The following is a 27,977-nucleotide window of genomic DNA, read 5'->3' as shown; positions in this document are numbered from 1 at the left end:
ATAATACAGTAGAACGCTCCAATACTAGTAGAAATACAAAAGTTAAAAAAAAATGTGGATTTCCTAATGGAATTTTTCTACATGTTGATGATTTGTGTACCTCAATCTAATGATCAGATCTATCTTTATGAGCTAACTACCTCTCTTCTATAAGGAGAGAAACTGGCTCTTTAGAGAAATATGACTTTAAACACCCAGTTGTAAAGCCGCCCTCTTTCAGAGTGGGAAAACTTATTGACTCGAGTATAAGCCGAGGGGGGGAAATGCAGCAGCTACTGGAAAATTTCAAAAATTAAAATGGTCGGAGTTTTTGGTGCAGAAGATGCTGGGTGATGGGAAAGGGGAGGGTTGTCTGTCTGCCCCTTCCCTGAGCTTGAGGACTGTTTTTTTCTTCCCCCACTTGGAATTCAGTCTGGCTGAATATAGGGTATCTGCAGTGCTCCTATTAACCCCTTCCCGACTGAATAAGAGCACTGCAGATACCCTATATTCAGTAGACTGGGCACTTTCAGACACAGGGATACCTAATGTGTTTGTGTTTCACAGTCATTCTCTACTTTTGTATGTATTCTAGGGAAAGGAGAGATTAAGAACTTTTATTTTTTTATTTTTTTTTTGTACTATTTTATGGGAGATTCTATACATTGATATTGTGGCTGCTCATAGACCCCACACACACACACACACACACATATAACCTCCTAAAAATATATATATGTATGATACTCTATACCAGCACAATAGGATCTTGTAACCTGGAGGAGGTACCGTATTTTTCGGACTATAAGACGCACCTAGGTTTTAGAGGAGGAAAATAGGGAAAAAAAAATTTGAAGCAAAAACTGGTAAAATATTTAATATATGGGAGTTGTAGTTTTGCAACAGCTGCAAGGCCACATTGACAGGTGACCCTGCAGCTGTACGGGGATGTATAGGGCGTTTTTTTTTGCGGGGCCAGATGTACTTTTTAGTTATACCATTTTGGGGAATGTCTATTTCTTAGATCACCTTGTATTGAAAAAAAAACAGGAGGTGATTTAGAACTTTTATTTATTTTATATTTTTATTATATATTTTTAAAGCTTTTTTTTTTTTTTTTTTTTACTATTTTATTCCCCCCCCCCGGGGGCTTGAACATGCGGTCACTTGATTGCAAGTCCCATAGACGGCAATACATCTGTATTGCCGTCTATGGGACATTCTGTCTATTAGTATTACGGCTGGTCATAGAGACCAGCCGCAATACTAATATAGCCGTGACAGGCCGGGGAGCCTCATTAGGCTCCCGGCTGTCACCCGAACAGGTCGGCTCCTGCGATATCGCCGCGCAGGAGCCGGCCTGCAACGTCACAGGTACGGGGCCGGTGGGGACCGGCCCCGGGGGAGAAGAGGCCACCGATACTGACCCGGCATCCGCTGTACTAGAGAAGCGGATGCCGGGGAGGGATAGAAGCCATCACAGGTGCCGGGGCCTGAGACATCGCTGCGCTCCTCTGCCCTGCATGAAGCCAGCGGCGGGGGGACGGAGAAGCGGAATAGCATCACTCCTCCCGCTGCTGGCTTCATGCAGGACAGAGGAGCGCAGCGATGTCTCAGGCCCCGGCGTCTATCACTTGCCGGCCTCCGCCTCTCTATTACAGCGGATGCCAGGCGCCACATTCAGACTATAAGACGCACCCTTCTTTTCCCCAAAAATTTTGGGGAAAAAAAGTGTGTCTTATAGTCCGAAAAATACGGTATGTGCAAGGCTAACCCTATGGGCATCAGAAACACTGTCATTGAAATCTCAACGATGGAAGTACACTTGTAGTGGATCTGGGGGAGACCCCAAAATAGCATATATAAGAGGCAGAACTGGACCGGAGCCCACACAGAATCTGGAAGACAGTTTTAAAGTGCGTAACAAGGAAGGGTTGAGTATGGATATCCAAAATCCTATGAGACAGGGTTTGGTAATATCTTGTAAATCCCATGCGAGCATCCATATGTCATAACAGAAAAACTGATGGGCCCTGTAAAGGCCTACTCAAGACCATCAAATAAAAAGGGGATCCTCCATCCCCAGAGTGAAAGCCAGATTATGAAGAATCAAGTACATTGAGGAAGGTCAGGGTGAGAGATGAAACTATCCTCATGATGGGTGAGAGGGTAGAATGTGTGAGCATGTTCAATGAAATAACTGGTAGCCAGGTGACCAGGTAAGGGGGGGTCGTGTAAAAAGTGTATTCCAAACCTAACCATGATGATGCCAATCAACCACTCAAAAGAGGTGGGTGGAGACATAGTAGGCATAAATTTTTGGAAGCCCCACCCACAGATTTCAGATGAAAAAAGACCAACCGAATTTAGTTAGGAGGGAGGAGACTTTAGCGAAGAATTCCCTGGAAACAGAGATAAGGAGGGTCTGGATGAAGTAGATAATCCAAAGGAGGACATTCATATTAAAAATTGAGCATCTACTGAAACCGGTAATTGTGCTGTGATAGTACCCCTCAATCAGATTCATTGGAGTAAGGATAGGGAGTTGGTGTGGTAGAGAGCCGAAGGAAGACTGGTCAGATGAACTCCTAGGTATTTCAGGGAGGATGTAGTCCAGCGAAGGCTGTGGTGTGGGTGCAAGCATGCGGGAGGGGGGAGGATGACATTGAGGGCCTCGTATTTCTGCAGATTAATTTTATAGTTCAGATGAAGTACGCGTTCAATTCAAAGAACAGGTTGGGGAGAGAGTCCACCAGGTTTGTTACAAAGAACAAAGAGTCACCTACATAGGCAGCAACTTTGTGGGAGACTCCCTCAACGACAACGCCGATTGGCATCAGGATTGACTCTAGTCATATGAAGGAGGGGTTTGAGGGTAATTATAAATATGAACAGGGTGAAAGAACAACCCTGACTAGTGCCATTGGTGATAAGAAACGCTTCTGAAAGCACACAGAGGGGCAGGAGTAGAGGCTGGCAATCTAAGAGGACATATGTAGACCAAGACCAACATGAGAGAGGGTACAGTAGAGAAAGCTCCAGTCTACTCGTTCATATTTCTTCTCCACATGAGTAGAGAGAAGAAGGGTCGAGATGAACTTGGACTTAGCAAAGAGCTTCAGATCTAAGTTAATGAGGGATATAAGGTGGTAGTTGGAGTGAGGGGTCTGCCCTCTTTGAGGATTACAGTAATGTGCGGTCTAAGAGAGGGAATGTCCTTGAGATATAGATTTTAGTGTCCTGGTGAGATGTGGGAAAATAAGAGAGTGGAAAGATTTATAATAGGACTGGGAAAATCCATCTGGGCCCTAAGCCTTCCCCATTTGATATTTTTTAAAGGCTAGGGCAAGTTTATCATCAGAGAGAGAGGTTTCCAGGTTATAGATAGCTGCCGAGGTCCGTGATCTCCAACTGACAGTGTTGGTCAGCCTCAGGGCAATGCAGTGAATGCAGATTATAAAGCAAGGAATAGAAATCTGTCTCCAAGCATGCAATGATGGTCAAGAAGAAGGACTGAACCTCCAAAGGAGAGGTGATAGATGAGACGAAGGAGCAGTACCATTGCCCATGCCAGTGTTTTGCACAGTATATTACCTAATTCAAAGAAGGTGCAGTAGCACTTTGCCAATGCGGCTCGCATGTGAGAGAGGGTAAGGGACTTAAGCTTCAACCAGAGAGAAAAATGTTCTTCTTCAATGGAGAGAGCCAAAGATCTCTTATGAGAGGCTTCTAAGTGAATGTTACAGGCCACCCAGGAATGCCCACACTATGCATTTCTTTTCTTAAGGCGACATGTACTCCCATTATCTTTTATATTTCCTTTTCAAGTATACAGGCTTTTTTTTAATTGAAAAATTGAAGTTTATGACATATTGTACTGTAGACCATTTGCATAATTCTGGAGTTGTTTGCATATATCACTAGGAGGCTTAGATGCAGTTCTACTGTTCAGTTATTTCTGCTAAATCAGTATTCCAGTATACACAGCAACACCTATTACTAACCAGATGTCTTCTATAAACTTAAAGTGGCCAGACAACTAAAACAAATCAGTTCTCAGACGAGTGTCTCTGGTAGTTAAAGAAATTGGTTCCTTTTTGTAAGATTTCTCATATTTTTTTAATATTTTATAAAGCAACACATATATACATATATATTCAACAATGTTAATCATGGAGATGCATATTGTAGCAGCATAGTGTACTACATTTGCAGAGAAGAGGGTAAGGTTAACCTCTTACGTATTGACACAGAAAATAAAAGAAGATAAAACACATTTTCACCTAGCACACTAATTTACTGTCAGAAAATAATTGACAGGAATAAGCTAAAACCCAAGGACACGGTGGACTATTTTTATTAGCATGCAGCCAATTATCTGTAATTTTCTGCAAAAAAAAGTGTAAAAAAAAAAAAGCTGAAGTTAATAGAATAGCACTGAACTAGTTTCATTTTGGTCGTTTGCAATTTTGCCACATTCTTCAGTCATTCAGACATAAATGTTATTATTTTCATAAAGGCAAGTGCTTATTAATATAAAGAAATGCAAATATACAATCTATAAATATTACACTGATGGAATAAATGGATATTTTATGTAATTCAGTGTCTGATTGAATCATACACACACTGGGTGATTTCGATCTATGAAATGTATACTTTACATAAATCTTTTTTTATAAAATCAGGTACTGAAATAAACCAATAGATCCATATTATTAGAAGAGAAAACTAAAACAAAGGTACCATAGACATCAATCTAGGATATTCTCATTTTGAGGTGAACTTTATTATTTCCTTCCTATGCCACAATTAAAACTATGTGGGCAAAGTAAGTTACTTTAAAATGGATATAAAGCCATGGTTTTAGCCCAACATTCCTGCTCTCCAATGACATAACTAACTCTAACCCTCCATCCAGAATTATTATCCTGAGACAAAGCCAGAAGCAGTATATCACATCAGCTTTACACGTTTGGCATTTGGGGCATTCCTGTTTATATGTAAAATTACGTATCAGTGCAAAATTGTATATGTGGGTAAGATGAACAGGGAACTGAAAAAATGGATAGGGGATTACCTGGGCGACATACGGAATGGGAGAGACACTCCAGTGATGAGACATTTGATTTCTACTATGGGGTAACCCCAACTCCCTACATTTCATGGGGATAGATTTGGTTGTACCCCACTCTAGGAGTGGGGACTGGTACAGGATGACGTTACAGCGCAGAACCAAGTGGACATTCAGGTTAAGAGATGAGATTCCAAATGGGTTAAATGAACAGCTTAATTTTTGCTGTTTTATCTAAGCTCATTCTCTTATTAAGGTTCAGATTTTTTCAGGGGTGAGGCATTCATCTAAACCCCCTATTTTAAATTCCTTGGTGAGTAGCTATAAATGGGTGGTTGGTGTCTTGATTTACTATGCTTCGATTTTTTTTACTGACTCTATATGGGAATTTCCTATTCAAAGGTAATCTAGCCTTAAAACTGGGGGGGGGGCATTATTGATGGGGTTCCTTCTGTATCCACCTCTATGGCAGGACTTTGGTTGGTCAGATATGCGATGGTGTATGTAGACCAGTGGGGGGAGGAGATGAACAACCAGTCCTAAGCTTGTGATGCAGGTAGAAGAGGCCTAGATATGGCCCCTCCCATGTGTGATCTTTGTCATGGAGTACACTTGGTCTCCGTTGGTGAATGGGCATCTAGGCATGATGGCATAATGCTGTACTCTGTGCTTGTGACGTCATGTGTCGTTCTTGTTCATGGGAGGCTTACAAACGCATGAAGATGATGCGGCCTCCTGTGGTGTCATCGGGGAGCACCTTTTTTGGCACTAAACAATCGGGTCCTATGTTTTTAGCGATGCTGGATCAGGGAGGGTGGAGTTCCCCTTATGCTATTTAAGTAACGCCAGTAATGCTGCGCAGTGCTACCTCTGCCACTATAGGGAAAGTTATGTAGTCTCTTTTCCTCCATTGCGGGGTGTTTGTTTTATACTGTTTTTGCCACTGCAGACAGTTATTTGTTAATAGGAGTAAAACCTTTACTTGACCATAGATGTCAGACAGGATAGTTCACAAAGTCCTCTGATGAGTGGTGCGTTACTGTACCAGGAAACGCATAGGGACTAGGGACACTCATGGTCATTTTGAGGGTCAGTTTGATATTGCCCTTGTAAGGGCAGAAGTTCTTTTGGGGTTTGAGGGTCAGCATTGGACGGTGAATATAGGGACGCCTGTTCTTTTGTTACGCACCATCACCTTGGAACTCCCGCCTACATATGTTGGTGAGATCCCTCCATTTCTTATCTACTTCAATATTTACTTCATTATCTTCTGTAGTGACAACTGTTTTATATGGTATATTCGCAGGGACCCATTTTAAGTAGTATTTATTAAATATTAAGTTTTATATTTCAGACTGTTTATATGCTCAAAATATTTTTCCAATGGAGTAATGAAGTTCTCAGTTTCTTCAAATAGTATATCCAATTCATTAATGTTGAGCTTTTCTATATCCTTGTCTCACTTGCACCATCAAAAATTTAATTTCAAATTCCCCTTCTATTTCTCAAGATGTCAACCAAAATTTTAATTATAATCCATTTGCTTGTGCATTTTATGACTCTAATATTAAGAACTTATTGCTTCAAAAAGACACTTTATTCCAAGTATTTTGTTTACCTTTGCACATAAAAATTCTTTCAGAATATGAGGGAAACCTATTTTGTTTCTTCAGCTCTTAATTTATAAGTTCTCCTTATCCCACAAACAGTCAAGTACTCCGCTAGAATTAAAGGATTCTACATTTTGATCTCTGGTAAAGCCAGACCTCTCTCCTGCCTCAGTCTACAAAGTTTAGATATTTTTGCTCTTTTGCCCTTCCACAAAAATGTTAAAATTAGTCTATCAATCGTGTGATGTCCTTAGAGCAAAATAAGAAAGAAAGCAATTGTGATGGCTATAATGGTCTTAAGATTCTTATCTATTTCTTCCTGAAACCAAGACAAAAGGCCCCTCTGGGTTTTATACCTTGTCTCTTCATTGTTTTTATAATAGAGCCATAATTAAGTAGATAAATATTTTCTTGTTCTTTTGTGAACCATATTTCTAAATAAAGAAACCAATCCTGGGATACATTAGCTTCCATACCTCTAACGTTTCGTGTTATTTCCCAACCTGTCATCTACAAAAAAAACTTTCGCATTTCTTTGTAGTCACTATGAAACTATTCACAATGCAACAGAAATCTTTGTTAACCTCCATTCTGTGGGTCAGTACGATTATGGCAATATTTTACTTATTTATATAGCTTTTGTTAGGTTTCTTTTTAAAATCAATGTTTGAAAAAAGTTGGAGAAAGGTTTATTTTGTATCACCATATTCTGACACCCAGACATTTTTATATTTCTAACTACTGCGCTGTGTGAGAACTCTTTAGAGGTCAGATGTAGTTTTTATTAGTACCATTATGGGTTACGTACAATTTTGTTCAATAATGGTGATTCTTTTTCAGATGGTATGATGCTAGAGAGGCCTTTACTTGCTAAGCCATCTGTGATGCATTGTCTGCACAGGAACGTCCACAAACTACTCACTTTAAGGGTTAATTTTACACAAACCCTGCTCCTTTATGGTTGGCATTCCCCTTCCTGACGTTTTGTGGGAGTATTGTCAGCTATGAGTTACATATATATGGGAAAATATGCAAATCTGTTTTCCAGGATGTAATTAGGAAAACAGTGTCTTTGTTTGCTGCCCTCTAGGGGCAGCCCCCTTAACATCATGCATGACATTTTTAATAAGCATTAAAAACATAATGTGGGAATTATTGCCAAACTAGTATTTCTATTCCAAAAGGAACATATTCCCAGCTGTGGACAGCACTGTTTTGATCTGTTAAGGGGGCTGCCCCTAGAGGGCAGCAAACAGAGGCACTATTTTCCTAATTACATCCTGGAAAACAGATTTGCATATTTTTCCAATAACCACCCCAATGGGGCAAAAATGGCTTGTAAGTCTCCATTCGCCTGTGAAGGTGCGCTCTCTCTCCCTAAGGAGTGTTATTATCCCCTGAACGTTACATATATATTTAATATATCAAATGCACTACTACATAAATACAATTCAGGAGCGACTAAAGTGGTTACCTATTAGATATCATATTAAACAGTCCCTATGCCCATCTACTTAGGGTCAAAACTTGAGAGTTGGCTCTTACATCTTACACTCTCACTATTCACTTTCGCTTATTGCAAAATATATATTTAGTAGAGATGAGCGAACACTAAAATGTTCGAGGTTCGAAATTCGATTCGAACAGCCGCTCAATGTTCGTGTGTTCGAACGGGTTTCGAACCCCATTATAGTCTATGGGGAACAGATACTCGTTAAGGGGGAAACCCAAATCCGTGTCTGGAGGGTCACCAAGTCCACTATGACACCCCAGGAAATGATGCCAACACCTCTGGAATGACACTGGGACAGCAGGGGAAGCATGTCTGGGGGCATCTAACACACCAAAGACCCTCTATTACCCCAACATCACTGCCTAACAACTACACACTTTCCACATTCAAAAAAACCTCTATCAAAGTGGGAAAATACCTGGAAACCTTCTTTACTCCCCAAATGGATGGACACAAACCCCAATTTAAGCTCAACAAACAGTAACAACCACCCCTTTAAATCACGTTCCCCATGACAACCACAAATGGAATAGGCAATGGGAATTCCAAAAGCCCTCACCCTTAACTGTCATTTTGAGTGTGTGTGTGTGTGTGTGTGTGTGATGTGGTAAGACCTTCCAAAATTCACTTTTCTAGCCCTTAACATGAGCCCTTCCAAACAAAGTTACATGACCTTAAGCTGAGCTACCAGCAGAGATTGAGGCCCTTGGCATGAGTAGAGCTTTGCACCAGCAGTGTTTTTGGCACTTAGGGTGAGTTGATCCTTGTACCAGCGTGTGTCCCTTAACATCAGGCGGGCCCTAAGTTCTGCGCTTTGCACAAAAGTTCCACATTAACTAGGCTGAATGGTACAAAGATTAGTAGGCCCGAGAACCAGGAACAGGTCTTGCAATGGCTGTCGGATAACGCTTAAAGCACATTGTCCACCAGCCAGTCAGCCTCTACCTCCTCTTACCCAACAGTCTTGTCCTCCTTCCACCCAAAATTCCCAATCTTCCCAGAACAATAACCCCAACTGTCCCTGCTCCCCAGAGCTGTTCTCCCTTCCTTTGACTGTACCGCAACCTGCCCCTCCATTTCGCGATTCCACGGACCTAACAGACGAGTATCTGTGTCCAGATGCTCAAACACTAGAGTCTCCTCCATTCCATCTCCGGTCGATTTGGTGGCGGATGACCAGCAACCCACCCTCATCGACGACGATGAGACGCAGTTGCTGTCAGGGCAGCCAGTTGACATGCGCATTGTGCAGGAGGAGGAGGCGAGACAGGAGTTGGAAGAGGAGGTGGTGGACGACGAGGACACCGACCCCACCTGGACAAGGCAGATGTCAAGCTGGGAAAGTAGTGTGGATGTTGAGGCAGGTGCAGCACCAAAAAGGGTAGCTAGAGGCAGAGACATGTCCAGAGGCAGAGGTCAGCTGCTTTGCCGAAGCCAGGCCAGACCCGGAATGTCCGAAGATGTTCCCTTTTGTACCCAGCCCAGAAAAACTCCCCCATCGAGGGCACGTTTCTTGAAGGTGTAGAGTTTTTTCAAGGAATGCGCCGAGGACAGATATAGTGTCGTCTACACAATTTGCCTCTCGAAATCGAGTAGGGGCCCTGAGAAGAGCAACCTGTCCACCACTTCAATGCACCGTCATTTGGAATCCAAGCAATGGAATCAGTGGCAGGCAGCAACGGCAGGACAAACGTCGCCCGCCGTTCATGCCACTGCCTCTGCTCACAGTGCTGGCGATGCACTCCAGAGGACAAGCCAGGACATCACTTCATCTGCCTCCGCCACTTTGTTGACTTCTCCCTCATCCTCCCCTGTTTCTGTCTTATCTCCTTCTCCTGCACCATCAAAGGCACCATCAGGCGCTTCTTTACAACAACCCACCATCTCTCAGACATTGGAGCGCCGGCAGAAATACACCGCTAACCACCCACCCACGCAAGCCTAGAACGCCAACATCGCTAAACTGCTGGCCCAGGAGAGGTTGGCGTTCCGGCTTGTTGAAACTCCCGCCTTCCCGGACCTGATGGCAACTGTGGCACCTCACTATGCCGTCCCTAGCCGTCTCAACTTCTCCCGGTGTGGCGTCCCCGCCTTGCACCAGCACGTGTCACTCAACATCAGGTGGGCCCTTAGTTCCGCGCTTTGCTGCAAGGTCCACTTGACCACCGACACTTAGACAAGCGCCTGTGGTCAGGGATGCTGCAGTGCTTATCTTTAATGACAGGCAGGGTGAATGTGGTGGAGTCTGTTCCCCGGGTGCAAACTGGGGTGGCCTATCTCCTCTCCCAGGCCAAAATTCATGGCAGGAGTAGACTGAAACCCTACGACGCTGCAACCTCCACCACAGCTACTAGCGGCAAACGCTAAAAGACTGGTGTGGGGAGACGTCAGCAGGCGGTGCTGAAGCTCATCAGCTTGGGGGACAGACAGCACAGTGCCTCCGAGGTCAGGGATGCCATCCTGGCTGAGATGGCATTTTTTTTTCCCTGCTACACCTGGGGCCTGGAATTTTTACGCCTGTGATAATGGCTGGAACCTGGTAGCGGCTCTGGAGCTTGCCAGCCTCCAACACGTTCCATGTTTGGCCCACGTCTAACCTAGTGGTGCAAAGTTTTTTAAAAACATACCCAAATGTACCGAAGCTACTGTTGAAAATGCGGCGCTTGTGCGCCCACTTTTGCAAGTGCACAGGAGTCGCTGCTAGCCTAAAAACACTCTAGCAAGGCCTACATCTGTCCAAACACAGGCTGTTGTCCGTCATTCACACACGCTGAAACCCTACAATACCATATCTTGAGCAGGGTGTGTGAGCTGCACAGACCTTTGATGGAGTTCCATCTACAAAACCCAAGGGTTCCTCAAAGTCAGCAACCAAAGTTTCTGCACCATGAGTTTCCAGGGGTGGCAGAGTTATGGCTAGGGGAAGAGGCATGGATAGGGATGATGTCTAGGGGCAAAAGCAGTGTGGATGTGGAGGCAAGCTAAGCAGGAAAAACTGGGGGTACAAGCTAAGGCATGGACTGGGGTGATGTCTAGGGGCAAAAGCAGTGTGGATGTGGAGGCAAGCTAAGCAGGAAAAACTGGGGGTACAAGCTAAGGCATGGACTGGGGTGATGTCTAGGGGCAAAAGCAGTGTGGATGTGGAGGCAAGCTAAGCAGGAAAAACTGGGGGTACAAGCTAAGGCATGGACTGGGGTGATGTCTAGGGGCAAAAGCAGTGTGGATGTGGAGGCAAGCTAAGCAGGAAAAACTGGGGGTACAAGCTAAGGCATGGACTGGGGTGATGTCTAGGGGCAAAAGCAGTGTGGATGTGGAGGCAAGCAAAGCAGGGAAAATGGTGGCTAGAGGCAAAGGGATGTCCATAGGCAGCAAGGGCAAAGATGCAAAACTCTCCCGTTTCAAGAATTTTCCTGACTTGTTTCCCCACAAAACATTCCTGGGAGGAGGGCTGAAACACCACCCTCCTCCTCCTCCGCTGTTAGATTTACCCCAGCTACGAGCTGAAAACGCTGCAACACTGGTGTGGGGAGACGTCAGCAGGCTGGGCTGAAGCTCATCAGCTTGGGAGACGGACAGCACACTGCCTCTGAGGTCAGGGATGCCATCCTGGATGAGATGGCAATTTGTTTATCCCCGCTGCCCCTGGGGCCAGGTTTTTTAGCTTGTTGGAGGGCTCTGGAGCTTGCCAGCCTCCAACACGTTCCATGCCTGGCCCACATGTTCAATGTAGTGGTGCAATGATTTTTAAAAACATACCCCAAATTAGCTGAGCTAAGGGTGAAAGTGCGGCACTTGGACACCCACTTTCCCAAGTCTACAGTACCTGGAGCTAGCCGCAATACACTCCAGCAAGGCCTACATCTGCCTGAAGCACCTACTGTTGTGCGAGGTCACCACACGCTCTAACCCTAGATACCGTATGTTCAGCAGGGTGTGTGAGCAGCAGAGACCTTTGATGGAGTACCAGCTACAAAACCCAAGGGTTCCTCAGAGTCAGCTCCCTCACTTTCTGCACCATGAGTTTCCATGGGTGGCAGACTTATGGCTAGAGGCACAGGCATGGATAGGGGTGATGTGTAGGGGCAAAAGCAGTGTGGATGTGGAGGCAAGCTAAGCAGCAAAAACTGGGGGTACAAGCAGCCGGTGACATCATCACTGACAAGCACAGCTGTCTATCAGCTGACAGGCTGACTTTCACCAAAATGAACAGACAATGGATAGACTCATCATATACATGTCAGTTACATGACAAATTTAGTGCAATTTGCAAGTCCAAGATGGTTTGGAGATCTGCGGAGAGGAATCTCACCACCTCTTGCGGGTGCCATCATTTGGAAGGCAAGCCCTGGGCTCAGTGGGTGAGAGCAAGCGCAGGATAATCGTCGTTTGGCCTGGCGGCCACTGCCTCTTCCACTGTTGACAGGGCTGGCGCTGCAGTCCAGACCAGGAGCCAGGACACCTCCACATCTGCCTCTGACACTTTGGGGAGTTCACCCTTATCCTCACCTTTTCCTGCCATTTCTCCTTTTGCCCGCGCCATCATGCGCCTCTTCCCAGCAACTCCCCATCTCCCAAGCCTTTCATTTCATGCTAAAGTACAGCGCAACCCACCCACATGCCCAAGGCTTCAACGGCCTCATCTCCAGAAATCTGGCCCAGGAGATGTTGGAATCCCGGCTGGGGGACACTCTGCCCTTTTTGGGCAGAGTGTCTACTGCGCCACCGCACTGTGCCGTCCACACCAGCACTTTCCCCCAAACATGAGGCGGTCCCTAAATTCAGCACTTAGCCCTAAAGTTCCATGTGACCAGTTACGAATGGACAAGTGCATGTGGACAGGGACGCTACCTTTCAATTTGGGCACAGTGGTTGAATGTAGTTGAGGCGTGGACCGGGTCGCAAAATGTGGTGGCCTGACTTGTCTCCCCACACAACATTCCTGGGAGGAGGGCTGAAACACCACCCTCCTCCGCTGTTAAATTGACCCCAGCTACGAGCTGGAAACGCTGCAACACTGGTGTGGGGAGACGTCAGCAGGCCGTGCTGAAGCTCATCAGCTTGGGGGCCAGACAGCACACTGCCTACAAAGTGAGTCATGCCATCCTCGATGAGACGGCAATGTGGTTTTTGCCACTGCACCTGGGCCCAGGCATGTTGTCATGTGTGATAATGGCCGTAACCTGGGATTGGCTCTGTAGCTTGGCAGCCTGCAACATATTCCATGCCTGGGCCACGTTTTTAACTCATTGCTGCTAATCTTTTGAAAAAGGTACCCCAATGTTCCTGAGCTACTGGTGAAAGTGTGGCGCTTGTGCGGATAGTTTTTAAAGTGTATAGTTGCCGCTGCTAGCCTCTATGCACTCCTACAACGCCTGTACCTGCTGGAACAACGGCTGTTGTGCGACGTCTCCACACTGCTGGCACTAAACATATCATGTGTTGAGCAGAGTGTGTGAGCAGCACAGACCTTTGATGTAGTTCCAACTCCAAAACCCTCGGGTTCGTCAAAGTCAACTCCCTCAGTTGCTCAACCATGAGTGGCCATGGGTGGCAGACTTATGTGAAATCCCATCCCATCCATTGCACTGGACACGAAACATTAGCATGCGCTCAGCACAACTTCGGATATGGCAGATGCGTTAAGCAGGGTGCAGGGTACAACACAGACCAGGCCCGAGCACCAGGAACAGGTGTTAGAAATACTGCAGCATCTGCCATTTCCTTCCAATTTTGGGGTTTTGGACCCGTCACCGACTTGTCTGGACCTAAGTGGGGATCATGAGACACAGTTGCCATCAAGGCAAGCTGTGGTCATGTGCGGTTTGCAGTAAGGGGGCAGTGCGCAATTGGAAGAGGAGTTGGTGGATGACGAGGCCACCGACCCCACATGGACAGGGGTGATGTCTAGGGGCTAAAGCAGTGTAGATGTAGAGGGAAGCTAAATCAACAAAAAACCTGGGTAGAAGCAAAGGCATAAACTGGGGTGATGTTTAGGGGTGAAAGCAGAGTAGATGTGGAGGGAAGCTAAGCAGCAAAAACAGTGGGTAGAAGCAAAGGCATGCAAAACTCTACCCTGTTGGAAGACTTATTCCTAGGTCTGGAACACGTTAATGGCCCCCCTGGACAAATTACTGCCACTCAGGGGCCTAGTGTCACCAGGAGGGACAAGTATAGGCGCATGTTGTGGGAATACCTGGCCGACACCAGCTCTGTCCTCTCCGATCCCTCTGTGCTCTACAGCCTAAACTTATTTTCTCATCTTTTTTTCTGAACTGCACATCTCTTGCCTGCTTCCTTTGGGATCTTAGAAATGGTGGTCCACTTCCACAGATGGTAACTTCAATAGACAGTGTAACGGGAGTAGCTGAGGGATCGCTGTCTTAACCACTTTTTGGCACAAAATTAACTTCCAAAGCCAAATATGGTGCAAGTATATGATGCAAGGACACCTACACACCTATCTCTGACACATTGGGGAGTTCACCCTCATGCGCCCTTTTGGCCTGCACCATCATGCGCCTCTTCCCAGCCACTCCACATTTCCCAAGCTTTTCATTGCAGGCAGAAGTACAATACAACCCACCCCCATGCCCAAGCCTGTAACAGCCTCATCGATAAACTGCTGGCCCTGGAGATGTTGGTGTTTGTTTATGCTTCTGGAGACCCAGGCCTTCCGTCAGCAGATGGCAGCTGGGGCACCTCCCTATGCTGGGCCTAGCCGTTACTACTTCTCTTGGTGTGCTGTCTCTGCCTTGCGCCTGCATGTGTCCCATAACATCAGTCGGGCCCAGAGCTCTGCGCTTTGCTGCAAGGTCCACTTGACCACCGACACATGGACAAGCGCCTGTGGTCAGGGATGCTGCAGTGCTTATCTTTAATGACAGGCAGGGTGAATGTGGTGGAGTCTGTTCCCCGGGTGCAAACTGGGGTGGCCTATCTCCTCTCCCAGGCCAAAATTCATGGCAGGAGTAGACTGAAACCCTACGAAGCTGCAACCTCCACCCCAGCTACTAGCGGAAAACACTGTAACACTGGCATGGGGAGATGTCAGCAGGCCGTGCTGAAACTGATCAGCTTGGGGGACAGACAGCACAGTGCCTCCGAGGTCAGGGATGCCATCCTGGCTGAGATGGCATTTTTTTTTCCCTGCTACACCTGGGGCCTGGCATTTTTGCGCCTGTGATAATGGCTGGAACCTGGTAGCAGATCTGGAGCTTGCCAGACTCAAACACGGTCCACGCATGGCCCACGTTTTCCAACTTGTTGGTGCCATGTTTCTTTGAAACCTACACCATTGTGCCTGATATACAGGTCAAAGTGGGGCCATTTTCGTAAGTGAGAACTAGCCTCTGCTAGGCAGAAAACATTCAGAGCACACTCCTCTCATCTTCGCACCGTTGGCTGGCGGAGGAAGACGAGGGGGTTGGAGTGGCATCTGATGTCCCTATCCCACACGAGGCTAGAGGGTGCACTTCAGTGCATCCCATTGCTTCACCACAAATGGTGTGAAGGGGAGTGGAAAATGGAGGAAATGGAGAGTGACCCTTACAGTTGGGGCCAGCAAAGGCATGCCAAGTAACACACTGGCACACATGGCTGACTTCATCTTGGGTTGCTTTTCAACACATATTTCACATCATGAAGAACAAATAATACTGGATTTTTTCAAGCCTCGAACCCCGGTCTAGGTCTAATGTCTGTTCCTTTCTTATATTAGGGGAGAGGGAAAAAAAATTACTTCAGTGATACGTTTAGCGTACATAGACTGACTATTAATGTGTATCCCACTTAGTGTTGTTAGGGTTACACACCGTCACAACCTGGCTAAAGCTTCTATAGCTGTTAATAAAGTCAACATAACTTTACGGTATCCAAAAAGACAGCTGGTACCGACAGAGAGCAAGACAAATGTCACCCAAAGCTGTGAGCTCTGAACACCCACAGTGACTTTGGCGTCATCATCATTATAAGGGAGCGGGTGGTAATAAATAACTTGGCAGTGCCTAAAACCCAAAAAGCTTATACAACTATATTTACATTAAGATACACAAATGAAACTTTTCAGTAGCATGTCATGAGACAAGCTGATAAGCTCTTCCTTTGTGCAGTGCTATTTGAAAGTTAAACGCTGCCTTTATTTTAATTCTGGAGAAGGTGCAGACATTAGATTTAGAACATGTTGTCTTCATTGTCCAAATCCTCTATATAGGTAACGTGTTTTTCGGGCCGAGCTGTCTAGGAACGAGCTGGTGCAGCACTGACAACCTGGGTGAATATGGCAAGAGCCTGAGATGTAGGGTGAATGAATCCCCAAATTATTTGTGGAATTCCCAGTGAGACAATGGCACTGTATACCAGTATTAAAAATTGTGGGTGCACATAACCCCCATATATTCTTTGAATTCCCAGTCAGACAATGGCACTGTATACCAGTAGTAAAAATTGTGGGTGCACATAACCCCCATATATTCTTTGAATTCCCAGTCAGACAATGGCACTGTATACCAGTATTAAAAATTGTGGGTGCACATAACCCCCATATATTCTTTGAATTCCCAGTGAGACAATGGAACTGTATAGCAGTAGCAAAAATTGTGGGTGCACGTAACCCCCATATATTCTTTGAATTCCCAGTCAGACAATGGCACTATATACCAGTAGTAAAAATTGTGGGTGCACATAACCCCAATATATTCTTTGAATTCCCAGTGAGACAATGGCACTGTATACCAGTAGTAAAAATTGTGGGTGCACATAACCCCAATATATTCTTTGAATTCCCAGTCAGACAATGGCACTGTATACCAGTATTAAAAATTGTGGGTGCACATAACCCCCATATATTCTTTGAATTCCCAGTGAGACAATGGCACTGTATACCAGTAGCAAAAATTGTGGGTGCACGTCACCCCAATATATTCTTTGAATTCCCAGTGAGACAATGGCACTGTATACCAGTAGTAAAAATTGTGGGTGCACATAACCCCAATATATTCTTTGAATTCCCAGTCAGACAATGGCACTGTATACCAGTATTAAAAATTGTGGGTGCACATAACCCCCATATATTCTTTGAATTCCCAGTGAGACAATGGCACTGTATAGCAGTAGCAAAAATTGTGGGTGCACGTCACCCCAATATATTCTTTGAATTCCCAGTGAGACAATGGCACTGTATACCAGTAGTAAAAATTGTGGGTGCACATAACCCCAATATATTCTTTGAATTCCCAGTCAGACAATGGCACTGTATACCAGTATTAAAAATTGTGGGTGCACATAACCCCCATATATTCTTTGAATTCCCAGTGAGACAATGGCACTGTATAGCAGTAGCAAAAATTGTGGGTGCACGTCACCCCAATATATTCTTTGAATTCCCAGTGAGACAATGGCACTGTATACCAGTAGTAAAAATTGTGGGTGCACATAACCCCAATATATTCTTTGAATTCCCAGTCAGACAATGGCACTGTATACCAGTATTAAAAATTGTGGGTGCACATAACCCCCATATATTCTTTGAATTCCCAGTGAGACAATGGCACTGTATAGCAGTAGCAAAAATTGTGGGTGCACGTCACCCCAATATATTCTTTGAATTCCCAGTCAGACAATGGCACTGTATACCAGTAGTAAAAATTGTGGGTGCACATAACCCCCATATATTCTTTGAATTCCCAGTCAGACAATGGCACTGTATACCAGTATTAAAAATTGTGGGTGCACATAACCCCCATATATTCTTTGAATTCCCAGTGAGACAATGGAACTGTATAGCAGTAGCAAAAATTGTGGGTGCACGTAACCCCCATATATTCCTTGAATTCCCAGTCAGACAATGGCACTGTATACCAGTATTAAAAATTGTGGGTGCACATAACCCCCATATATTCTTTGAATTCCCAGTCAGACAATGGCACTGTATACCAGTATTAAAAATTGTGGGTGCACATAACCCCCATATATTCTTTGAATTCCCAGTCAGACAATGGCACTGTATACCAGTATTAAAAATTGTGGGTGCACATAACCCCCATATATTCTTTGAATTCCCAGTGAGACAATGGAACTGTATAGCAGTAGCAAAAATTGTGGGTGCACGTAACCCCCATATATTCTTTGAATTCCCAGTCAGACAATGGCACTGTATACCAGTATTAAAAATTGTGGGTGCACATAACCCCCATATATTCTTTGAATTCCCAGTGAGACAATGGAACTGTATAGCAGTAGCAAAAATTGTGGGTGCACGTAACCCCCATATATTCTTTGAATTCCCAGTCAGACAATGGCACTATATACCAGTAGTAAAAATTGTGGGTGCACATAACCCCAATATATTCTTTGAATTCCCAGTGAGACAATGGCACTGTATACCAGTAGTAAAAATTGTGGGTGCACATAACCCCCATATATTCTTTGAATTCCCAGTGAGACAATGGCACTATATACCAGTATTAAAAATTGTGGGTGCACATAACCCCCATATATTCTTTGAATTCCCAGTCAGACAATGGAACTGTATAGCAGTAGCAAAAATTGTGGGTGCACGTAACCCCCATATATTCTTTGAATTCCCAGTCAGACAATGGCACTATGTACCAGTAGTAAAAATTGTGGGTGCACATAACCCCAATATATTCTTTGAATTCCCAGTGAGACAATGGCACTGTATACCAGTAGTAAAAATTGTGGGTGCACATAACCCCCATATATTCTTTGAATTCCCAGTCAGACAATGGCACTGTATACCAGTATTAAAAATTGTGGGTGCACATAACCCCCATATATTCTTTGAATTCCCAGTGAGACAATGGAACTGTATAGCAGTAGCAAAAATTGTGGGTGCACGTAACCCCCATATATTCTTTGAATTCCCAGTCAGACAATGGCACTATATACCAGTATTAAAAATTGTGGGTGCACATAACCCCCATATATTCTTTGAATTCCCAGTCAGACAATGGCACTGTATACCAGTAGTAAAAATTGTGGGTGCACATAACCCCAATATATTCTTTGAATTCCCAGTCAGACAATGGCACTGTATACCAGTATTAAAAATTGTGGGTACACATAACCCCCATATATTCTTTGAATTCCCAGTCAGACAATGGCACTGTATACCAGTATTAAAAATTGTGGGTGCACATAACCCCCATATATTCTTTGAATTCCCAGTGAGACAATGGAACTGTATAGCAGTAGCAAAAATTGTGGGTGCACGTAACCCCCATATATTCTTTGAATTCCCAGTCAGACAATGGCACTGTATACCAGTATTAAAAATTGTGGGTGCACATAACCCCCATATATTCTTTGAATTCCCAGTGAGACAATGGCACTGTATACCAGTAGTAAAAATTGTGGGTGCACATAACCCCAATATATTCTTTGAATTCCCAGTCAGACAATGGCACTGTATACCAGTATTAAAAATTGTGGGTGCACATAACCCCCATATATTCTTTGAATTCCCAGTGAGACAATGGCACTGTATAGCAGTAGCAAAAATTGTGGGTGCACGTCACCCCAATATATTCTTTGAATTCCCAGTCAGACAATGGCACTGTATACCAGTAGTAAAAATTGTGGGTGCACATAACCCCCATATATTCTTTGAATTCCCAGTCAGACAATGGAACTGTATAGCAGTAGCAAAAATTGTGGGTGCACGTAACCCCCATATATTCTTTGAATTCCCAGTGAGACAATGGAACTGTATAGCAGTAGCAAAAATTGTGGGTGCACGTAACCCCCATATATTCTTTGAATTCCCAGTCAGACAATGGCACTGTATACCAGTATTAAAAATTGTGGGTGCACATAACCCCCATATATTCTTTGAATTCCCAGTGAGACAATGGAACTGTATACCAGTATTAAAAATTGTGGGTGCACATAACCCCCATATATTCTTTGAATTCCCAGTGAGACAATGGCACTGTATAGCAGTAGCAAAAATTGTGGGTGCACGTCACCCCAATATATTCTTTGAATTCCCAGTGAGACAATGGCACTGTATACCAGTAGTAAAAATTGTGGGTGCACATAACCCCCATATATTCTTTGAATTCCCAGTCAGACAATGGCACTGTATACCAGTATTAAAAATTGTGGGTGCACATAACCCCCATATATTCTTTGAATTCCCAGTGAGACAATGGCACTGTATAGCAGTAGCAAAAATTGTGGGTGCATGTCACCCCAATATATTTTTTGAATTCCCAGTGAGACAATGGCACTGTATACCAGTAGTAAAAATTGTGGGTGCACATAACCCCCATATATTCTTTGAATTCCCAGTCAGACAATGGCACTGTATACCAGTATTAAAAATTGTGGGTGCACATAACCCCCATATATTCTTTGAATTCCCAGTGAGACAATGGAACTGTATAGCAGTAGCAAAAATTGTGGGTGCACGTAACCCCCATATATTCTTTGAATTCCCAGTCAGACAATGGCACTATATACCAGTATTAAAAATTGTGGGTGCACATAACCCCCATATATTCTTTGAATTCCCAGTCAGACAATGGCACTGTATACCAGTAGTAAAAATTGTGGGTGCACATAACCCCAATATATTCTTTGAATTCCCAGTCAGACAATGGCACTGTATACCAGTATTAAAAATTGTGGGTGCACATAACCCCCATATATTCTTTGAATTCCCAGTCAGACAATGGCACTGTATACCAGTATTAAAAATTGTGGGTGCACATAACCCCCATATATTCTTTGAATTCCCAGTGAGACAATGGCACTGTATACCAGTAGTAAAAATTGTGGGTGCACATAACCCCAATATATTCTTTGAATTCCCAGTCAGACAATGGCACTGTATACCAGTATTAAAAATTGTGGGTGCACATAACCCCCATATATTCTTTGAATTCCCAGTGAGACAATGGCACTGTATAGCAGTAGCAAAAATTGTGGGTGCACGTCACCCCAATATATTCTTTGAATTCCCAGTCAGACAATGGCACTGTATACCAGTAGCAAAAATTGTGGGTGTATATAGCCCCAATTCTATTGCTAGGGGACTTGCAGGGTATTTCTGAGGTGAAGGTGGGGGGGGCACACCGTTGGAACGGGGATTTGGGGTGTATATATGGGGTATACGGGAATACACTGTCAGTGTGTTCCATTCAGGAGCCTGGGAAAGCTGGGTTGCGGCGATTGAGCCCGTCAGTGCCACGTTACACTGACAAGCTTCTCCCTGGAATTGAAGTTATATGTAAGCCCAATATATTCTTTGAATTCCCAGTGAGACAATGGCACTATATGGCAGTAGCAAAAATAGTGGGTGTATATAGCCCCAATCCTATTGCTAGGGGACTTGCAGGGTATTTCTGGGGTGAAGGTGGGGGGGCACACCGTTGGAACGGGTATCGGGGGTATATATCGGGTATACGGGAATACACTGACAGTGTATTCCATTCAGGATCCTGGGAAAGCTGGGTTGCGGCGATTGAGCCCGTCAGTGCCACGTTACACTGACAAGCTTCTCCCTGGAATTTAGCTCTTATAAGAGCTGTTGGTTGTCTTCTCCTTCCTATCCTAGCCTGTCCCTGCCTACCCAGAATCTAACCCCTAGCTAACTGGACGGAAACCTCCGTCCCCGGTGAATTGCAAGCTCAGAATGACGCGAAGCTGGGCGGCGCTGTTCTTTTAAATTAGAGGTCACATGTTTTCGGCAGCCAATGGGTTTTGCCTACTTTTTTCAACGTCACCGGTGTCGTAGTTCCTGTCCCACCTACCCTGCGCTGTTATTGGAGCAAAAAAGGCGCCAGGGAAGGTGGGAGGGGAATCGAGTAATGGCGCACTTTACCACGCGGTGTTCGATTCGATTCGAACATGCCGAACAGCCTAATATCCGATCGAACATGAGTTCGATAGAACACTGTTCGCTCATCTCTAATATTTAGTATTATAACAACTGACTGACTTAGTTCAGAGTGAATAGAACATCTCATTTGATTCCTCCCATTCCATATAATATGGTAAAATAACAACTCCAAAGTTTATACACTAGTAACAATGAATAGATATTTTCTACCGTTATAGCCATGACAAGTCAAAACTCCCAACCTACATCATCCAAAGAATCCATATTACTTAATAACATCAATTTCTATATTATTGTGAATTTTTGAGAAACTTCTACCGTATATCATGTGTAACCTACTAAACCGCACTTCCCATTAATATTGGATACATGACCACAAGGAAGAGAAGGGATATAAGAGAAAGAGAGAATAAGGATCCTACATTTCTACCATGCCTATTATTTTACAGTGCAATTATTCTTAATAAGTAAAGGTGAACATTTCACTTATTCAGGTCTATAGCTTTTATCAATAAACTTTGCAGCACAGCCTGTATGTGATCATTAAAGATAACCAGTGTCCCATTCTCATAGTAAATCATGAATGTAGCCGGTTATACCAGGCTGAATCTGACTTTCATCTTTACCAGTGTTGCACAAACTGATGAAAAACTTGTCTTTTAAGGCTTACATTCCCCTAATAAAGAAGATGGCAATCCCTTGTTGTCCAAATTCAGCTTGCTAGTTTTTTTTATAAGCCAGCATCAGATCATTCTTATTATGATTGTGTGCATAATTCCAGGGGTGTAACTAGGAAAGACTGCGCCTCATTGAAAACTTATGACTGGACCCTACTACACAGACAGTGCATTGTTCCCTCATCTTCTTTACTTGTCCCTACACAGTATAACACCCTTTTACTGCCTCCACATGGTACAATGTTCCCTTTATTGTCCCCCAAACCAAATAATTTCACCATTCTACCTTAACATAGTATAATGTCCCCTTTTGTGGTCCTAACACAGTATAATGCGCTCAAACAGTATATTGCTATTAGGAAGCTACCTATTGAGCTAAACCAGCAAGTAATGGCTAATATTCACTTGCCTATTCCTATTCTTGTTTGAAATTTTATTGTCACTGGTCATTTTAGATAGTGATATGCCTGAATAGTCTTTAAAAAGGCTATTCAGGCATAAAACCGATATGCAAATGAACCTCTCCGTGCACCCTGGGCGTTCCCCAAGCCATTGTGCACCCCCCCTTCCCTGTGTCATACCTTTATAATGCCCCCTCCTTTGTTTGTGCTCCTGTGATGCCCTCCTTCTCCGTAGGTGTAACCACCTCCATTCTCTGTAGTCTCGATCCCTGCACTTTGAAATCTCGGGCATGCACAGTAAAGCTCCCTTCTGAGCGCTACTGCACATGCCCGAGCACCATTTTCTTGTGGACAATGGAAGAAAGTGCACAAGAAAATGGCACTTGGGCATGTGCAGTAGCGCTCAGAAGGGAGCATTACTGTACACGACCGAGATTTCAAAGCGCAGGATCGAGACTACAGACAATGGAGGTGGTTACACCTACAGAAGAGGAGGGCATCACAGGAGCACAAACAAAGGAGGGGGCGTTACAAATGCATGATGGATTGGGGAATGCCCAGCTGCACGGAGAGGTTTTACCGATATGTAAAAAAAAAAAGGGGGGGGGTCTTTTCAAAATCTAGTAGCAGTATCACTATTTAAAATGACGATTTCCAAATGATAGAGCCCCTTTAACTATAAACATGTCATGTATATCTCTACAATCTGTCTGCTCATCCTTTTGCCCCAACAAATAGACAAGCTAAACTTATGCCTCTTTACAGAATCTAGAAACTTCAGGAACAGTGATCAATGCAGAGGGAGGAAAATAACAGAAGACAGACATATTTTTCTTTAATAAAATGTATCACAAAATTTACCATTATCACCTGCACTATTGATTTATGAAATGAGTTTAGGTACAAAAAATTTAATTCCCAATCAGTCACGTTAAAATAGCAAAAACCCTTCAGAAAATGTCACTTTTTATTGCAGATGTAAAATTTATGACTCAAATTAATATTGCTGGCAAATATCTATGGCAGGGGTCCTCAAACTATGGCCCGCGGGCCACATGCAACCCGCCTAGGACATTTTTCTGGCCTACCGCATGTGGCCTGTGCGCTGTTGCTCATTAATGGGGAATCCTCATTAGAGAGCGATCGCTGCTTTCAGATGTATGTGCAAATGTACATACAGCTGAAAGCAGTCAGTGTAGGCCACAGTCCGCACAACCGCGGCCTACACTGACTGCAGAGTGTGACCTCTGCCCCGACGCAGGCACAATGACATAAGTCATCAGTTACTGCAGGCAGAAGAGGAGGACGCTTGGTGGCTCTACTGTGTGTATGGGGTGTACTGTGGAGCATATAATACTGTGGGGGAGCTACTGTGGAGCTTACAATATTACATTTTTTTAAACTATAGTTTGGCACTCCAATGGTCTGAGGGACAGTAAACTGGTCCCCTGTTTAAAAAGTTTAAGGACCCCTGACCTATGGTATCAAATGTGCACTTTAACCCTTTAGCTATTTAACACATTTTGGCCATTTCAACCAGTAACTTTATCTCTGTATTCCCACTTTCCTAACTTTTAAAATGGTATCTGGGGAAAAAAAAAAAAACAGAAAGAAAAGAACCGGGTAGTACCTAGTGTAGTATCTTTTATATTAACTATTCCTAGTGTAATTATGCAAATCTGTCTCCCAAGATGTAAACAGGGAGACAGTGCCTCTGTTATGCTGCCCTCTATAGCATAACAGAGGCACTGTCTCCCTGTTTACATCTTGGGAGACAGATTTGCATATTCTTCCCATGTTCCTTTGCAGTGGAGCAACTATGGCTGTATAAGTCTCCACACACCTGAAAAGGTGGTCTCTCCCTAAGGATAGACGTTATCCCCACAAGCTAGTGTAATTAGTTGAAGAAAACTAATTTAATAAATGACTTGTGTAAGTAAATTAAAATACATGCAGATTAATATGACAAAGAAATAAAGATATTAGTATATGTGACTTCTTTAGTTACTGGTAGGGTCAGTAACTAAAACAGTAAAGCTGCTTATTCATTTTTACATATATAATTATATATAAGTATTGGTGACACATGAATATATATACAATCATGTTATGATTTCTTAATAGGTTCTTCCTCGACAAACTTGTGGTCTGTTCACACATACTATTTTCTACAAGGAGTACCCTGGAGGTCCGGTAGAACTTGACAGGAGTATACAAGGAGGAGAACTGTTTTTTACACTTGTCCTGAATCCAGTGAGTATTTCTACTTTTAACTTCCTGACTAATACAAGAGATATTAAAAAGAATAGCTATACCGTATCAATACTATAATATACTATCCCATGCTTGTTATGTGTGTGTGTTCCTATTTGGATGTTATTTTACAGTTTACATATAGAATACATATGAAGTTCATTATCTTTCTATGTACATTCATAGAATATAGTGCGGAGCTGCATTCACAATTCCATAGATTTTTGAGCTGAGATACTGCATAGAGTCCGCAGTTGTTACATTTTATACCACTGGGGTAAACGTGAAACGGCTTCAGTGAAAAATTATTGCCTCGCTAGAAAATCAGAGATCTGCTAAAGCATCTAAACCATCAGGGGCTGTTGACTGTTTCCAATAGGAATCAGCAGAATTACAAATGAATAAAATCTTTTGGCTAAAATATAAGTTTCTATAAAGAATCAGCAAAAGTAATGCAATGTATTTACAAATATTTTTGGTGGTTACTTACATGTGGGTTGTCATGTTTGCAGTGAATGTATTATAATTTATCCCCGGCTGTTCCATTACTATACCATGCTTATTGGGGTTGTCCAGTTTCAGATAAATATTGAAAGACATGTGATACACAGCCTATGGTCGTGTGATATGCAGTTCATGGTCATATGATGAACACATAGGTGCACATTTCATTACAAGTCAGCTGACTGATAACTGTGCTGTCACTGTAATGAGCTCTGCACCTTTTTGTCCCTCATATGACCATGGAATTCCCATCACATGACCATGTACAGTACATTACATGACCATGGCCTTCTATCACATGACCATGGACTGATTCATTGATACCTATAGACTGTCCTCCTCTCCACTAAATATTAGGATGTTTTGTTTTTCATCATGGGAAGCTGCTAAACTGGAGATTGTAAGATGAATGCTTCTATTAAAAGTAAGCTTTACTCCATTAATGTAAGGTTTAGTTTGTGTGTTGTTAGTCCATTTGTTAGTATCAGTCATTATTATCAGCCATGTTTACTGTATTTGTTCAGCGTTTTCATTTTTCTTAAATTTGTTGTTGATTATAAATTTATGTTGAATGATAGATCCCCAGAATATTAATTTGCTGATTAATGTGGATCCAACCACCTGAATTTCCATGATCACTAGAATGAAAGGTATTTCTCTGCATTCTGTAGCTCCACTATTAGGACTGTTGTACATAACTACACCATAGCCCCATTCAAGTGAATAGGGTTGTGTTGCGAAACCAGACAGCACCACAGCAGACTTGTGGTTGGCGTAGATTCCCTACTTAGTCCCCCACTTATCAGCAAGTGATGCCACTGTATATTATAACAGTGGGAATTACTTACTGAGGTGGGAAAGCTTGGAGACTTCACTTCAATGTCTGTGGAATTCAAATTCTGGTTACCAAATTTTACTCCCTCTGGCCTAGGGGAAGTCATTTTCCTGGGAGAAAGCAAGACATTAACAGACAGTGTATCAATGAAGATGCTGTTTCGATTATATACGCATATAGTATAGTATATGTACTATTCCACTTTTCTTACTTATGAGCAGGGTCAGACTGGCCCGCCGGAGTACCGGGGGATCCCCCGGTGGGCCCCAGCCTGGACTGTTAAGACCTCATTATGGGGCCCTACCGGACCTCCACTGCCTTTTTTTAATAGACAGTGGAGATTCGGTAAGGCGTCTGCCCAGGGCTGCTGTCAGCACCCGGGCAAGTCACTGTGTGAAGATTGAGAGACTCCGTGCTGCAGACTGTGAAGGACCTGTGATGATGTCATATGTGGGCGGGGCTACACAGATTGTATAGAACAGTGTAATGTTACACAGGAAGATGAATCGGCCGGGAACAGACTGATGGAAGGAGGAGAGAAGAGACAGCATGTGTAAGTAATAGGGGAGACATGGGGGGCAGGCTGTGTGAGTAATAGGGGAGACATGGAGGGGCAGGCTGTGTGAGCAAGAAGGGGGGATTGGGGGGGTTCAGGCTCTGGGGGGATGGGCACTGTGATCATATAATACTGTGTCTGTGTGTGTGTGGGGGGTCACTGGTAAGCACATAATACTGTATGGGGGTCACTATGGAGCATGTAATACTGTTTGGGGGCCCCTGTGGAGCACATAATAATGTTTGGGGGTCACTATGGAGCACGTAATACTATTTGGGGGGTCACTATGGAGCACATAATACTGTTTGGTAGGTCAATATGGAGCACATAATACTGTTTGGGGGGTCACTATGGAGCACGTAATACTGTTTGGGGGGTCACTATGGAGCACGTAATACTGTTTGGGGGCCCCTGTGGAGCACGTTGTACTGTCCCAGTATTGCTTACATGTGGGGCACTGCGCTGCTTGCTCACCGTATTCTTGATAGCTGCAGTTGTGGTTACTAAAGCTGTATGTCTTTCAGGTATCTGAGATATTGCTTTAGCGCCCATAACCGCCACTATCAAGAATTCGCTCTAGTAAGGGGATAGGGGGCGGACAAAAGTTTGTACCCAGGCCCACAAAACTTTAGTTACACCAATGGCGGCTGCTCTGGGCCCAGGCACCGCCATTAATATACCTTATTTTTAACTAGATGGACTGTGCTGATACAC

At 43.8% G+C, this 27,977-nt stretch overlaps 1 protein-coding gene across 1 annotated transcript in view; it reads left to right on the top strand.

Moving 5' to 3' along the window:
- LOC142217786 (bifunctional heparan sulfate N-deacetylase/N-sulfotransferase 3-like) overlaps positions 1-27,977 on the top strand; it is a 320,369-nt gene that overhangs the window by 150,665 nt on the left and 141,727 nt on the right. The window contains exon 6 of the mRNA XM_075286112.1: positions 25,240-25,368. Within this exon, the coding sequence (XP_075142213.1) occupies positions 25,240-25,368 (129 nt within the window). The remainder of the gene's footprint in view (positions 1-25,239; positions 25,369-27,977) is intronic.

Source organism: Leptodactylus fuscus, chromosome 1, assembly GCF_031893055.1.
Source record: "Leptodactylus fuscus isolate aLepFus1 chromosome 1, aLepFus1.hap2, whole genome shotgun sequence".
In the NCBI taxonomy this organism is placed as follows: Eukaryota; Metazoa; Chordata; class Amphibia; order Anura; family Leptodactylidae; genus Leptodactylus; species Leptodactylus fuscus.
The sequence above is the reverse complement of the archived record's forward strand: the minus strand, read 5'-3'. Positions and strand labels throughout refer to the sequence as shown.